The following is a 17,255-nucleotide window of genomic DNA, read 5'->3' as shown; positions in this document are numbered from 1 at the left end:
TGGGGGCAAGAGGCCGTGACCTATCCTCATCACTGTGAAAGAGTTGAGAATGATCAGTGAGTTATCAGTGCATACCACACTAATCAAAGGAATACAAGGAGCAAGAGACTGAGATAAGCGCAGCATTAGAATATCAAGAAGAATATAACCCAATCCTTACTCCCCAGAAACCAACATTTTTTTTTTCTTTTTAGGGCTGCAACTGCAGCATATGTAAGTTCCTAGGCTAGGGGTCGAATCAGAGTTGTAGCTGCCAACTTAGGTCACAGCCATAGCAACACCTATCTGAGCCACCTCTTCAAACTACATCACTGCTCACAGCAACACTGGATCCCTGACCCACCAAGCAAGGCCTGGGATAAAACCCACATTCTCACGGATACTAGATGGATCTGTTTCCACTGAGCCACAATGGGAACTCCCCAGAAACCAACACTCTTAAAGGAAGACACTCTAGGGGAGTAGGAAGGGAGGGGAAAAAACAAATACACAATCAAATCAATCATCCAAAGACTGATGACCCCAGCATACAAAGACACTATCCACAAGGTTTTACTGAGACTGAAAGGAAGGTAAGGAGTCCCCAACTGCCTCTATCTTATGATACAAATTCCCTTTTATTCATTACTCTATCACACTCTATCCCTTTGTCTGGCACATAATGCACATACTTAAAGACTTGAGCAACTTAAAAACTCCCATATCTTTAATAAGTATGTTGAGATTAGAAGATCTTTCAGGATCTAACCCATCATTTTGAAGTTATTTCATTCCACACTTACTGAAACAGCAGTTAGCTAAGTACACCATGGTTCCCTCAACAGTATATGACAGAGAAAGTCATAGAATGTTGTAACAGACTGGGTTTCCTAACCATTCTTCACAATTTCTTCAGCGGGAAAGTGAATTAAAGGGTTGGGGTGGGGGAGGGTGTTAATGGTGAAAAAGGATAAAAGCTGGTGAATCTATATATAGCTGTTTGTGTTTATATCTAGGGAAACAAACTGATGTGGAGTAAAGAGAATAGACAAAAAGTAAAAGACAAATCAAGTTCAAAGACTGAGAAAGCTGAGAAACACAGGAGAAAACTGTGACTTTAAGACTGATTTTTGTCAATGTCAGCGATAAAAATTTAATACTTTTGTAACCAAGAAATTGTTCTTTTTGGCCCCGTGCATCTGAGTCGTGGAGCAGCTGTCTTTGGTCTCCAGCGCAGATGGGTTCCACCGCCTAGCGTCCCTGTCCCGGCCTTCCGTGATCACACGCCAAGGCCCGTGAGGGGTCGGCTCCGAGGTTGTCACCAGCCCACAAGCAAGAAGCATGGCAGCCATCCCTTCGAGCAACTCCCTCGTGGCTACCAACCATGACTACCAGCGCCGCCTGAGCTCCACTTCCAGTGACACCTCCTGCAGAATGCCGAGTGCCCTGGGGAAGCCAACCCCGACCCCCAGGACACTAGTAGGCTAACTTCTTTTTCGGGAAGCCCACACTCCCACTTCACGGCCCGGGTGCTGGAGTCTCCGGCGCACTCGGGATCTGCGGGAACGCCACCAGCATGACCACCTGCGACCTGGCTTGGGAAGCTGTGGGGAAGCAGCAGCCTGGCGGCCAAACCGGGCACAACCTATGGCAGGCCCCCAGTCCTGAGCGACCACCACCAGGCTGCCAGGCTTCCTTCCGAGGCGCTAGGCTCATTAAAGCCCCTTCCCTCCCCCTCCCCCTCCCCCTCCTGAGACTAAATGGGCTGCTGCCAGAGGAAGCAGTTGGGTTCTTCAATATCAAAACAGCACATCACCAAAAAGGTAAGTGAGAAAACCCCACTCTTTACTAGCCAAGCCATACGAGAGCCTTTCTGACACCCCATAACCCTGTGCCTTGCACCAAATGGAAAATAAACTCTGAGCAGCCAGCCAAAAAAAGGAAAAAGAAATTGTTCTTTTTGAAAGATTGTATAAAGGCTCAGCGTGACAAAAAAAAATGATTGCTAATAAAGAGTACACTATTCACTAAAATGATTGCTAATAAAGAGTACACTATTCGCTAGTATTTTTTAGTGTTAAATGAAAGATAAAACACTTTCATAAAAAACACAAACAAAAAAAATCCTCTACTTATATATTAATCTCAACTTCCTCCTCTAATAAATCTTTTTGTAAATTGTTACGAAGAAACAGGTAAGATACCCTTCCTCTCCAGGACCATTCCCACCAGAAACTAAGTACAGAAATGACAGAAAAAAACTGAGAAGCAGACACACCCAGGTAACTCAAAACTTATGTTATCTGAACTTAACTGTCTCTGTGGCTCAATATACCCAAACACACATTCAAGAATTCTGCAGGTCCAAATTCTCCAAAGAAGACATACAGATGGCCGAGAAACACATGAAAAGATATTCAGCGTCACTCATTATTAGAGAAACGCAAATCAAAACCACAATGAGGTACCACCTTACACCAGCCAGAATGGCCATCATCCAAAAGTCTACAAACAATAAGTGCTGGAGAGGGTGTGGAGAAAAAGGAACCCTCATACACTGTTGGTGGGATTGTAAATTGGTGCAACCACTGTGGAAAGCAGTATGGAGATTCCTCAGAAAACTAAACATAGAACTACCATTTGATCCAGCAATCCTACTCCTGGGCATCTATCCAGAAAAAACCACGACTCGCAAAGACACATGTACTCCAGTGTTCATTGCAGCACTATTTACAATAGCCAAGACATGGAAACAACCTAAATGTCCATCGACAGAGGAGTGGATCCAGAAGATGTGGTACATATACACAATGGAATATTACTCAGCCATCAAAAAGAATGAAATACCAGCATTTTTAGCAACATGGATGGACCTAGAAACTATCATGCTAAGTGAAGTCAGCCATACAATGAGACACCAACATCAAATGCTTTCACTGACATGTGGAATCTGAAAAAAGGACAGACGGAACTTCTTTGCAGAACAGATGCTGACTCACAGAAAAACTTATGGTCTCTGGAGGAGGCAGTTTGGGGGGTGGGGGGATGTGCTTGGGCTGTGGGATGGAAATCCTGTGAAATCAGATTGTTATGATCATTATACAACTACAGATGTGATAAATTCATTTGAGTAATAAAAAAAATGAAAAAGAAAAAAAAAAAAAAGGAATTCTGCAGGTCCAAAGTACAAAAAAACAGAAAGACAGATGAACGCCTCCAATGGGCTCTTCGTCCCATATATCAACTTTCATCTCTGGGTGTTTCAGAGTCTTATTACAGATTTGAACTTTACTCCTTAAAGCTTACTCTGAAGTATTTATACTACATAACACTGAAGGCTGTTGAAGCATAAAAAAGGCAAGGCTGAAATTTATGTTTTCTTCTTCTAGTCCTGTCTATAGACAGGAAAGGTTTAAGGGCTGACCTGACTGAAAGCAACATGACCTGACAGAATGACCCTTCCTCAGCAAGAGTCCTGAGCACACAGCATTATTCTAGAAAGAAACCTTGCTGAGATAACAGCTCATCTCTGACATTTTCTCTTTACAGACTGCTACTTCTTTTAAAACTGCTCTAATGCTGGCTTATTATGTAAAAATATACCCCACTATCATGACCACGACATAAGGTTCAATGAAAAAGTTGGGGCCGGATCAGCTGGAAAGCAAAAAAGAAAGCAGATCAACTTTCTGATATCTTTGTCTCCTGCCATATGGTTCAAGGAAATAAAGATCTTTTAATGAGGAATTCATAACTCATAATATGATACTGCACTGTAACCAGCAGAGCTCCAAATAACAAACACCTGGCCTCAATTGTTAAATTTTTAAAAGACACTCCCAATTCAAAAAGAACGCAAAATCCCAGTGCCACTTTCTGATAGGAGGCAACATATTCTCATGTTATGAATTTAGAAAGTGGCCTGCATAGTTGAAATGACTCTGAAACAGAGAACCACAACCCAAAATAGCCCAAACACTTTTGTTATCTCAAACAATGGGCAGTTAGCCATTCATTCCTCCCTCTTAGTATATATTCCGCTTGTTTCAGATGAAGTCCATTATAAATTTGAAGACTGCTGAAATTCAGCTATATCAGATGTTTGAAAGCTGGGGATGGAAAATATCTGTTGAACAAAAATCCCTATTACAATATTTTGTGCATAAAAAAATGAATGCTATGTATATGTTTATTTGGTTAAAAAAGTTATGCTGCACATCTATGAGGAATATGACACTGGAAATAAAAAGGGCAAACCATAATGAACAGAGTCCCTACCACTGAGAAACCTATATCCAGTGAAGAAGACCAAGCATGATGGCTGTCACAAGGCAGCAAATACATGCTAAGCACGACTGTGGACTGTGAATACTGGATATTCCCATCTACCCTCTTCCTAGGTGTGCCAGTAAAAGATCAGGAAGTTGTCAAAAAGCTTTCAAAATCATGACCCTCTCATTTGTTATACATATAAAACGTAAGTATTTTATACATATGTAAATGACCATTAATCAAGTACATAAAATGACTAGACTATTTTTAATAAATATTAATTTAATAAATTATTTAATAAATATTAAAATTCAAATAAGTTCCATCCCCATAAAAGCAGTTGCCTCAATGCTGCCCTTACTCCCGAACTATAACAAAAGGAGTTAATTTACAATGCTGTAGTTGATACCAGAGTTAGGATTTTGTCCATCGTTATACCAGTGCTATTTATAAAAAAGCTTTAGGAGAGCCCACCTTTCCAAATGTCAATATATATAAACAAATATTTAAATTGAGGTTCCGGAGTTCCCGTCGTGGCGCAGTGGTTAACGAATCCGACTAGGAACCATGAGGTTGCGGGTTCGATCCCTGCCCTTGCTCAGTGGGTGAACGATCCGGCGTTGCCGTGAGCTGTGGTGTAGGTCACAGACGCGGCTCAGATCCTGCGTTGCTGTGGCTCTGGCGTAGGCCGGTGGCTACAGCTCCGATTCAACCCCTAGCCTGGGAACCTCCATATGCCGCGGGAGCGGCCCAAGAAATAGCAAAAAGACAAAAAATAAAATAAAATAAAATAAATAAATTGAGGTTCCATTAAAATTATAAACATAGCTGTAGAAACATACAATCTCCAAAACTGTTCCATTCTCTCATTCACATGAATGTTAAGTCCCATTCAGATATTTCTTTTGATCTAGAGACAAAGTTTTTCAAATGAAACTTCAAGATTCCCCAAACAATCCACCAACCTACTTTAAATACTATTTAGTTCTAATAGACTTTAAGCTAAATACCCATATATATATTTTTAAAAAGCCTTTATCTGTTTTGCAGACATAAATATTTCTGTGCTATCTGTATCTGTTCTTTTTCTTTCTTTTTTTTTGCTTTTCAGGGCCACACCTGCAGCATATGGGAAGTTCTCAGGCTAGGGGTCAAATTGGAGCTGCAGCTGCCCATCTATGCCACAGCCACAGCCACACCAGATTCTTAACTCATTGAGTGGGGCCAGGAGTCAAACCCAAATCCTCATGGATCCTGGTAGGGTCTGTAACTTGCTGAGCCACAATGGGAACTCCTTTTTTTTTTTTTTTTTAATGCAACATAATTGAATGTCGCTGTGAAACAAAACCTTACCTTCATATAATTTTTTTCTTTTTAAATACAGGCCCTTTACACAGGCATGCCAAAGCCAGACCCAATACAAGGTGGAAATTTTCCACTGGTATTTAATAACTTCACTCTAAGTGAACACAGACTGGTAGAGCGAAAAAAGCAGAGGATCCAGAGTAAGAGAGAGTTTGAGTCCAAGCTTTGCCACTAACTAGCTGTGCCACTGTGGGCAGGTTACTTAATTTCTCTGATCTACAGTATCTTCATCCATAAAACTGGGACCATAGCAATGCCTACCTGACAGGATTGCTGAGATTATATATATGAAAGCATTTTATAAACTGTAAAGGATTATAAAATGTTCTTATTATTTACCTTATTAATTTTTCCTTAATATAGGAATGCATATGTTCATTTTAAAAATTGGAAAATACAGACTATTAAGAAGAAAAAAAATCATTCACCAGCCTGTCATCTAAACATTGTTATTTATTTTGTTACTTACTGTTGTTATTTTAAGTCTAACATCAACCAAAAGAAATTAATGAAGGAATAATTTCAGATGTTAATAAGATAATTTATAAATGACAAAATTAATTGCTGATTTATTTTGAAGAGCTGAACAGTCTTGCCCATCCAGCAGTTTAAAGACAATGCTGCTATTTGTCCCAGAGCTGGTCCCAACAGGGTATGATATATGGGTGAGGTTCATGAAATCAAGGCTACAAAAACTCCCAAAATAAATATTTCATGAGCCCCAAGAATAGTTACAACACATGCCCTCAGATGCAATGGGGAAGGCAAAGTGTATGAACCCCATGAATAAAACTGGCATGACTATATGGTCACAAAGACTGGCAGATTTCTATGGGCCACTTCAATGGGGAAAAAGAAAAATTTATCTACCATGCTACAAGACAGACAGTTTAACGACTTCTGTTTTTTCACACTGCTTACTGAATCCCACGCTTGGAACCTGTCCCCTCCTCTATTTTTTTCCTTTCCCACCCTACTCTCTCCTAGGCCCCCACATTGTTTTATTATTGCATTACAATCACTCTTTATGTTTAAAATGGCCTTATTTTGTGCAATGGACTATTACCCAGCAATAAAAAAAAAGAATGAATTTCTGATACATACTATATACTATGGATGAGCTTTGAAAGCATGATGTTAAGGGAAAAGTCAGGCACAAAAGGCAACATATTTTATGATTCCATTTATTTGAAATGTCCAGAATAGGTCAGTCCAGAAAGACAGAGAGCTGACTGGTGGCTGCCTAGGGCTGGAGTGGTAGGGATGGGAGAGAATGAGTGACTGTAACAGGTAAGAAGTTTCTTTTTGAAGGAACAAAATGTTCTAAAACTAGATTATAGTGATGTTGCACAACTCTGTAAAGACACTAAAAAACACTGAACTGTACACTTTAAATGAATGAATCGTATGTGAATTATGCATCAACAAAGCTTTTTCTTTTAAATGGTCTTGTTCAGGATGCCAGGTTGAAAAAAGAACATGTAAATAAATATTCCCATCCTAGTCTCTCCCTAAGTGAGAATAAAAGTGATGACTCAATTGTGATGAGAGTGTGTGTGTGTGTGTGTTTGCAGTGACCAGACTACTTTTGTTTAACAAATATACCTAAAAAATTACAAATCCAAATGAGTCTTGCTTAATAATGCCCTCAATCAAAACTTGCCCTCAGATTCTCAATAATTCTATGCCTTTGTTGAGGTAGTTCTTTCCACTCCGCTTTTCTTATCACATCTTTAAATTTTCAAACCCTACCTGTCTTTAAGGCCAGCTCAAAAGTTACCTCCTCCTCCATGAAGCCCATGCTCTCACCTTCCTCTGAACTTCCATGATACTTCACTTCTTTCAGCCACTTAAGACTTCCAATCCAGTATTAAACTTATTCTGCCCAGTACCATACTTACTGCTTTGACCTTAAGAGAGGATCTCAGTAAATACCTATTTGATAAGTATATGACTACTGCTTAACAATTCAGAATTTCAAGTTCGCCTGGTAAATTTTAATTTTGGAAATATCTAAAAGATTCCAAAAAAGGTTACATCAAGTAGTAGGGCTAATGAATGCCCATTTCAGACACAATTTTCTTGACTGAAGTAAAACAAATTAATTTGACATATGTATGTAAGAAATTCCCGAAGAGAAGCACTGGAATATGGACATAACCCCTCATGATAACTGAAAGAAACCTGAATTGTATAAATTCCAGAATATTTGTTCAAAAATCAGCTTCATTATTTTCTAGTAACGCTACATGTTTTTCCCTGAGTGCAATCATCAAGCTCTACTAATTCTTTTTCTACTGCATTTCTAATATAGTTCTAATATAACTCCCTCTTCCCTGCCACAGCCAAGTCCAGTCCCTCATTTTCTTCATGACCAGCCAATTTTAAAAGTCTCCTAATTTATCTCCCTTCCCATAGTTCCTTCTTTCCTTCAACAGTACTTATCAAGCCATCCTGTGTGCCAATGTTGAGGGTAAGAACGGGGGAGCAAATATATATCATATGAGGCCTGTTCTCCAAACAACCCAGATGGGAACTTGACACACTATACACAATTTATCACAATATTCAGCAGCAAATACATAAGGGCACAACGGATACCCAGAATTCCAAGTAATGGGTAGGTCCTCTGGCCTCCCCACAACACAATCCATGCCTCTCCCTCATACCACTGTCCTCATCCTCTCCTTCCCATTCTCTTTGTTCATCTTATTGGACTTCTGTTAAACTGCCCATATGGCATGCACCGACTTCATCTCCAATTTCTCTCCAACTTGCCTCCTGAGCTGATCAAGACAATCTACTTGTGGTAACTTGAAAGTGACTTACAAGTACTTTTGTTCACACTTGACTATCAGCACCATCCTCCTCACTTTCTCTCTGCTAACTCCCAAGATACTCTCAAGTCCCTTCATAATGTATTGGGAAGTATGTAATTATATGTAATTTTGTTTTCAGTTTATGACTGGCCTCACTTCTTTTGTATTTGTCTTACAGTATCTATCACAGTATTTCCTAAGGGTATATAACACAGCCACCTACGGAGCTTCCTGAAAACACAAAGGCCTTGACTCGACCCCCAAAAGAGCTCCTCAGTAAGTCTGGGGAGGGAACTGGATATCTTTATTTCAAAAAAGCCTCACTGGTGATTCTGATGCACATCTCAACCTGAGAACCACTGATTTATTAAAATGCCCCCTATATAGCAAACATGCAACTCTTATTAACTCATGCGTTAAAGCTCATAAATAACTTTTCTCTAAATGGCCTAACCAGATAGCAACCCCTAGACAACACTAGCTCTGTTCCAAGTGAAACATGTGGTTTTAAGATTTCATTTCCTGAAAGACTCCTTGGAGGGACACTATTACCTTGTCTCTTTACATTGTTTCCTATTTGTTGAAAAATGGAGGCCTGGAATGCAGCCATGTTAGACAACACTACATAGGAATGTACTCTGGAGTCTTCGATTAAAACTAGTTATAAAAAGAACAAGAACACTGTAGAACTAGACATTTTGAATGAATACAATATTCTTCCTGAATATCAGAGTCTTGCTAAATCTACACAGAAGGCAGCACGGGAATTTGGTCAGTAGCATCTTCCTAGTCCTGAACAGTGGAGGAGAGCCCTAGAAGACTGGGGAAGACTTTCACGTTTAAATGCCTCCAAAGCATTAAAGTGCTCTCATCAGGTAAGTAACTCAAGCCCCACCCAGACCCACGGTTGCCTCCCAGCCTCCTAACTACCCTGACAGGCACTCCACAAAGCTCAGTGGGGGAGCAGTATGAACTTTTTCCAAAGTTGTTCCTCACAGGCAGCAGCTGTCTGAGTCACCCACCCAGGGTGGGAAAGAAAAGTGTGATATTAGCCATCGGAGTGTTAGGAGACTGGTCACACAGCACCTCTTCTTCCATTTCAGAAGTGGGCTCCGCCTCCTCCAGGAATCACCTCAGTTATTAGTCACAGCTGCGGGCTACAGGGGTCTTGCAGGGCCACTTAGCCACCTAGGAAAGTTGTGGATCTGGGAGGAGACGCCCCGGCCTTTTCTCCGGCAGGGGCCGCAGATCCCAGATTCCAAAGGCCTCTCCCAGCAGCTCCATCTTGCTTCCTGTCAGGAGGAGGGGCCGACAAGAAGGGCCCCCGATCTGGAAAGGCTCCCGTGGGAGGACGCCGTTTGACAGCAGGTAAAACCAGGTGGAAATCTCCACGGGAGCGGGAGGGGACGGGGAATGAAAGGCAGCAGGGTTAAGCGAAAGGGGGAAAGGGTTATGAATTTCTGCATAAAGACATAACCCGGCGTTTGTGAGGGCCAGAGGTGTGAGCAGAAGTAGAATGCCCAGGGAGGGAGGAGACGGAGACGAGTGGCCAGTAAGACAAGTGGACAAAAGCGCCGGACGCGGGGAGCTCTGGGGAGGGGTGGTGGGTGAGGCAGGTTTTAAGGCGAGGGGCAAGTATCAGGAAGGAGAACAACGTGGCTCTAATAATCTCTGGAAGGAAAGGCAGAGAATCGGTGGAGAAGCCCGCCAGCCCAGAGGCTCGGGAGGCCTAAAAAGGAGCTGTGAGCAAGAGTGTCAACCGGTGGGGCGACAGACTACTGAGAGAAAGGGGCTATCAGACTCCTAACACCTATCATTTATTGAGCGCTTACTATAGATCATAACACCGCGCTAGGCACTTTACAAAAACCTCGCGGAATCTTCACAACAAACCCGCAAGGCAGGCATTATTACGACTGCCCCCATTTCATAGATGACAAAACTGAAGCTCAGAGAGACTCGGGGTCTTGCTCAAGGTCACAGCGCGGGGGAGTCAGGATTCAAACCGGAGGCGGTCTGGCTCCAGAGCCCACGCGCAAAGCCGCAGGCAGCACAGGGGAGCCGCGAGGCGGGCCGGGACCCCTGGGACGTCTCCCGCCCCCGTTCCCCATCCCAGGCCTGGCGCGCTCACCCGGACGAGGTTGCTGACCGCCGCCTGCACGGCGGCCACAGGCGCGGTGAGGTCAGGGATGGCTTTGCCGTCCACCTCGCCTTCCTCGTGCATGATCACCAGGTGCGAGATCTGCTGCGCCACCGGCTCCAGGATGCTCTCGATCGTGCGCGTATGAAACACCGGCATCGCGGCGGCTAGCGGGGCGGCGAACCGCGGGCTACAGAGAACTGAGAACGGCAGAGAGGGGAACCCGCGAAGAGAGGGACTCCGAGCAGCGACTACGGAGTCCGGGCTTCCCTCGGCGTAACCAGCCTCGCGGGCGCCCCACCCCCTCGCGTCGCCGCGCCCAATGGCAGCGCCGTTCAGATCGGAGCCACCATTCCTATTGGTCCTGCTTAGATATGCCCCGCCCCCACAACCGCGCCGCCAAGACCCCGCCCCGCCCCCATTCCCAAGGGAGGGGCCTGGGATTGGGGCTGCGCCTAAGGGATTGCGACCGGATTCCCGAGCCCTAACGCCGGGCGCTCCTTATAAGGGCATGGTGGGAACGGAACGTGAGGCTGGAGTCGGGGCCCCGCCCCCCGGGGCGGCCTCCCGCCTCGTCTCTGCGGAGCGCCGCCCCTCTGCAGAATCACCTCAGCTGGGCGGGTTCTCCTTACCTCCCGCGGCGCTGGAATCTGACAAGACTGGTGAGCTATAGTTCTCCCTGCCTGCTGCCCAACTTTTCCCTTGAAACGATGCCCTGAAAATACTCTTTCCATTTCCTCTCTGTAATATAGTCAAAAAACAGAAGTGCATAGAGAAACAGGAGCATCCCATTCATTCACACACACTCCACCCTCTGTGTCCTCAGAATACTCACTGTTAACAGTTTGGTGCGCAAGCTTCGAGACCTTTGTCTGCTCACTTTGTTGTGCACGTATATTTTTTTCTAAGTAAGTAAGATTAAACATTTTCCTGGAACTTGATATTTTTCCCCCTTGGAATACCCTGATCATCTCACTGTTGGTAAATGTAGGTCTAGGTCTACCTCATTCTTTTTAATGACTGCATGGTATTCCATTGTATGGAATTGAATAATTTCCTAGTAATGGACATTTAAGTTGGATTCTGTTTTTTGCTATTAAAAGACAATTCTGGGAATTCCCCTGTGGCTCAACAGGTTAAAGACCCACCGTTGTTACTGCTATGGCTCTGGTAACAGCTCTGGCCCAGGTTGATCCCTGACCTAGGAAGTTCCACATGCCACAGCAGGGCCAAAACAACAACAACAACAATTCTGCTTGAACATCACAGTACTTGCCTATGTATTGTGTGTATGTATATTTATCTAGGACTAAAAATGAGTAAAAATGCAGAAATGTACATTTTACATTTTGATAAGACCAAATTGCCTAATCCTCTCAGTGTGCTTTGTAGAAGACATCTTTTAAATGTCTTCCTCACCTCAAAATTTCTTTTGCCTAAGCTTCTCCATTCTAAGACAAAACACTTTCACTAATACCTCCAAGCAGAAGATGTGCAAGTCAAATGAACGTATTTCTCAAGGGCCTATGTTTTACAAGAGACTAAACTGTGTCTTGCCCTGTGCAACTTTAGCAGTTATTTTTGTTGTTGTTGTTTTGGTTGTTTTGTTTTGTTTTCTCAGTTAATATACATCCTTGGTTCTGCTGTGTGAGTTACCAAATCCTGCACTTTTCCTTCTAATACCTCCACTTTTTCTTTATTGCTTTCAATGTCCTCATAGACAATGGATTGCTTTCTCTCTCTATCTTAATTTAACATTTAGTTGTTATTTTCTAAGTTCTAGGAAACTTAGAATTTGGCATTTTGTAATTTCTAAGATTGCATATAGAACCACCAACTCGATTTGCGGAACCAGTGCAAAGTAAAAATGTAGATCTAAAAGGAGGAAAAAGTGTTGTTAAAGATACTAAAATGCAAAGCTTGTTCCTTTCTTTGGTGGTATCTCTCTCAACCAGTCACGGTATTTTTTATTTGCTATTTAGTGTCACACTCCCTGGGGAGCAGATACCTTTGGGATGAATACAGATCCCCCCACAGGAACCTAAAGAACCCTCTTGTCTACTGTTGGACTGACATGCAATTCCCAGTGATGGACAGTGACCCAAGTCAGGCATCTCCCCTTCCCACAGGCCTACCTCCTCAATCCACAGCAAATGGGTGACCTCCAAAGGTATTGCAACCTCCAGCCTTGAGACTCTCTCAACAATTGGATGAAGAAAGACAGGAGGCTCACCTCCACTGAGTTGAGCACAATAAATGCATGGCATTGATAGCTTAGGTTGAGAATGGCCACCTCCATGCCTCACCCTTAGACACCTTGTGGCATACACAGAACCTTGCCCAAGGCAGAGCAAAGGGTAGAAGTGTGGTCCCTGAACAGAGTCAGGGGAGGCTGGGCGGGGTCAGGGGGCCAGAGGTTGGGAGAGAGCAAGCAGCTAAAAACCCATCCAAGTGAAGTAGTGGGAGGAAGGACCATACAGAATCTGAGGCCCCAAGCCCCCAATGCATGTTCCAACTGTCCTATTGGACTTCTCTTCTAAAATACAAACTCAAAGATAAAATTATTAAGAATCAAGGTGGCGGAGTTCCCATCGTGGCTCAGTGGTTAATAAACCTGACTAGTATCCATGAGAACACAGGTTCAATCCCTGGCCTCGCTCAGTGGGTTAAGGATCCAGCATTGCCGTGAGCCGTGGTGTAAGTCACAGATGCTGCTCAGATCCCATGTTGCTGTGGCATAGGCTGGCAGCTGTAGCTCCAATTTGACCCCTAGCCTGGGAACTGCCATATGCCATGGGTGCAGCACTGAAAAAAAAAAAAAAAAGAATCAAGATGATGACTGCAGAGTATCTGATCCCAAATGTGAAGTTCTCAGCATGTGGCCCTGTAGCTACACTGACTGCACACCCATGAACCTGGTTCCAGTTACATAGCTGGTAACCTATGTCTGGCCATGACTAAATTAATTACTAAACAGCTCCCTAGGAATTCCCATTCCTAATGGAGCCTTTTATCAAACTAATAAAATTATTGTCTAGACTTACCATGGCTACCAAAGCTGTTTTCTCTGCTCATTAGTTCACATTAGTAATAGTAATATTTGAGTAATGGAAGTATATATGATTTGTTTTCTATAATCCTCATAGAGTTTCTGCCTCCACTTTGCTAATTATATACTTGCATGCAGTTTAACATGTTCTCTGTCCTTTGAATTTCCTGTAAATTGGCAGCAACAATCAGAGGCTTGATCATCCACTCGTCTTTTAACTGTATTGTTTCATCCCTGCCTCCAGTCTTGTGATCCAGACTCCTCTGGACTGGCCATATTAACCTCCCCCAAACACCACATTGCACATCCAGTCCATGTGTTCGCCTCCATCCACATTGACATCCACTTCTGTCTCCTTCCTCCCCCACATTCACACGCACCCACTAAAATCTTCCCCACCACCTGTTAACATATGTTAATATCAATGCCTCCAAAGGCGAGGCTCAGACCAACCTTACTGCCTTCTGCTTCCCCGCCCAGACCCACAGTCACGTGGATTAAACACCACAAAGAGCACAAACTCTCCATGTGAAGTCATCCAGAGCTCAAGCCATGATCCCATCTTTACAATTAGATTGGGATGGAATCCTGGCAAGTGGCTTTTCTTCTCTCTGGATTTCTTTCTTCATAAAAGTGAAATAATGCCACCCTCATAAAGCTGATATGAGGGTTGGTGAATGAATTTGTGTAATGTACCCAGGAGACCTCAGTAAAAGAAAGCTCTTATTATTGGAATAGTCACAAATATATACCAATCTCCAAAAATCTGTGGTGGACTTTCACTTTTGAGCTTCTGCCTGCCAAGAAATATCTCCGCTTATCTATGTCTTATCAACTATAGTAGGTAAAATTCTAATATGTCCCCCTAGATTTCCCACTCCTGGTATAATCCCCAAGACTATGACTATAGTGGATTTTATGTCCATGATTATGGAACAGTTGATTTCAAGATAGGGAGATTTTCCAGGCAAGCTTCACTTAACCACATTAGCCTCTTTAAAGCAGAGAATTTTCTTCAGCAGGTCACAAAAGAGGAAGTTAAAAATTAGAAGCACAAGGGTTTGACAAGATGTTGCTGGATTAAAGATGCAAGAGGCCACATGTCAAGGAATGCAGGCAGCCTCTAGGAGCTGAGCATGGCCCTGGCTGACAGACAGCAGGGAAACATGAACCTCATTCCTACAGCCAAAAGGAACTGAATTCTGCCAACCAGAAAAATGATCTTGGAGACAGATTCTCCCCAGAACTTCCAGATGAGAATTTAGTCCAGTTGGCACCTTGATTACAGCCTTGTGAAACTGAGCAAAGGACCCAGCCATACAACATGGGACTTTCAACCCATACAATTTTGAGATAATGAATGAGTGTTGTAAGGTCATTTGTTACATAGCAATGGAATACTAATACACCTGTGTTCAAGACCCACTTCTAGTTCTATCTCTCTGACTTCCTACTGCAAAACCCTGGCATAAGATGTTTATATAAACCCTTTCTCCTTTCATAGCACTTACCACAATTGTCCTTTTTTTCATTTTTTCATTTTAATTTTTTTAATTTCTTTTTTTTTTTTTTTGGTCTTTTTTCTAGGGCCTCTTCCCGTGGCATATGGAGGTTCCCAGGCTAGGGGTCTAATCGGAGCTGTAGCTGCCGGCCTACGCCACAGCTCACGGTAACACCAGATCCTTAACCCACTGAGCAAGGCCAGGGATCAAACCTGCCACCTCATGGTTCCTAGTCGGATTCCTTAACCACTGAGCCACAACGGGAACTTCCTTTTTCTTTCTTTTTTTCCTAAATGGCTGCACCCATGGCATACAAAAGTTCCTAGGCCAGGGATTGAGTCTCAGCAGCAGTTGCAACCTACACCACAGCTGTGACAATGCTTGATCCTTTAACCCAGTGCACCAAGCCAGGGATGGAACCCGGGCCTCCACAGTAACCTGAGCTGCTGCTGAGGTTAACCCACTGTGCCACAGCAGGAACTCTGAAGTGTCCTTTTATTAAATGACCGTTTTACATTTCCTTCCTTTCTCTCTGACTGAAGCTGCTAGATGTCCCCCAATATCTCTTTCTGCTCTTCCTTTACAATAAAATTATCCCAAGTTTATAGCAGGGCACTTAGCCACATGATTTCAAATTGTCACTTAGCAAGTTACAAAGCTTTAGTTTTCTCATGTCTGGAGTGGGGTTAATATTATTTTCAGCCTCATTGAATACAAAGAATTTAGCACATAATAAGTATTTGGAAAATGCTACCACAGAGAAGAGAGAGGTGAGTTCACAGCCTGCCCTAGATTAAGAACCATTATGGAAATAAGTGAAAAATTATGAGATGAAGACCATGTGGTCAAGTTCCGAGGAAGAGAGCACCACAGACCTAAGGGTAAGAGTTTATGGGATGGCGGAACTAAATCTGACCTCAAAGGAAGAACAATATTTGGTTAGGCAGGCAAGAGGGCAGACATTCCAGAATGAGCCAGACCTGGAGGTGGGAGCATATTCCAGGACAGTGATTAAATTAGTCAGACAGACATGAATGTTCATACAGCTCAAAGATAAGGATGAAAAGGTAAATTTCCACAAGATTAAGGAATCTGCAACATTTGCTCGTGGTTGTAGTTAGCTCAACCTTACTTTTTGCCATGTAATTAGTTTGAAGGCCACTAATAGTAGGGAACATTGTAGGATATGTAAAGATTTAACATTTCCCAGTTAGGAAAAACTGGGAAGGCGTTTTTTGATGGTGTCACTTACTTTACACAGGGAGTTCCTGTCATGGCTCAGCAGTATAGAACCCGACTAGTATCCATGAAGAGGTGGGTTTGATCCCTAGCCTCACTCAGTGGGTTAAGGAACTGTCATTGCCATGAGCTGTGGTGTAGGTCACAGACATGGCTCAGATCTGGCATTGCTGTGGCTATGGCGTAGGCCTGCAGCTGGAGCTCCAATTTGTCCCTAGCCTAGGAACTTCCATGTGCTGCAGGTGCAGCCCTAAAAAAATAAAAAATATTTTACACAGTGTCCATGACATGGGAATCTTTGGATTCTTTGAAGTCCATAGCAATTCTCTGAGGTAGGTGGAAAACAAGAAGCATGGTTCTCTTCTATTACAAAGAGGGGGAATTGAGACATAGTAGCAACTGTCAGTGTGAGTTCAGTTTGTAGACATTATAGTCAAGGATAGAGCTGAATATAAAATCTGAGTCTTCTGTAGTTAGCTGGGATGCTCAGTTTGTCTCCATGTTTCTGTGTTCTCCTCCTGATAAGGTTTTGGACTGCTGTATGTTGGTCATGTGGCCAAGGACTGACTTACACCTACTCAATTACACTTTAGTGCACTTCATACCCACATGGGTAAATCTACAACTCGCATACACATTGCCTTCCTCCAGTTCACCACAGATGTACCTTCTCTCTCTAAAGCATGTCACCAGCCCCTTCCCCATGCTGTCCCCACAGTGGCTCAATCAGTAGTTCTTCCTTCCTTTCTCCAAATGCTGCATGTACACCCAACCCCACCTTCCACCCCCACCCAAAACCACAACCACTTCCACCATCGCTTTGAAAACAATGTGGTTCTTCTTTTTCTTTTTACCCTTGGCTTTATTAAGATATAATTAACAAATAAAAA

The 17,255-nt window shown here is 43.1% G+C and overlaps 2 protein-coding genes across 6 annotated transcripts in view; one reads left to right on the top strand and one right to left on the bottom strand.

The window, feature by feature from the left end:
- Window positions 1–10,878, bottom strand: part of VCL (vinculin) — a 111,733-nt gene extending 100,855 nt beyond the window's left edge. For 2 of the 4 annotated variants that reach the window (XM_021072078.1, XM_005671073.3), the window contains exon 1: window positions 10,567–10,835. In XM_021072078.1, coding sequence (XP_020927737.1) covers window positions 10,567–10,734 — 168 coding nt within the window. In that variant the 5' untranslated portion in view covers window positions 10,735–10,835. 4 annotated transcript variants of the gene reach the window in all.
- LOC102160869 (atherin-like) overlaps window positions 10,874–17,255 on the top strand; it is a 91,529-nt gene continuing 85,147 nt past the window's right edge. Inside the window, exons 1-2 of one of the 2 annotated variants that reach the window (XM_005671125.3) lie at window positions 10,874–11,237; window positions 12,558–13,199. In XM_005671125.3, the coding sequence (XP_005671182.1) occupies window positions 10,898–11,237; window positions 12,558–12,736 (519 nt within the window). In that variant the 5' untranslated portion in view covers window positions 10,874–10,897 and the 3' untranslated portion in view covers window positions 12,737–13,199. Of the gene's footprint in view, window positions 11,238–12,557; window positions 13,200–17,255 lie in introns of those variants that run through there. The other variant, XM_013983354.2, reaches the window with a different exon arrangement.

The sequence above is a fragment of the Sus scrofa genome, chromosome 14, assembly GCF_000003025.6.
Source record: "Sus scrofa isolate TJ Tabasco breed Duroc chromosome 14, Sscrofa11.1, whole genome shotgun sequence".
Lineage (NCBI taxonomy): Eukaryota > Metazoa > Chordata > Mammalia > Artiodactyla > Suidae > Sus > Sus scrofa.
The sequence above is the reverse complement of the archived record's forward strand: the minus strand, read 5'-3'. Positions and strand labels throughout refer to the sequence as shown.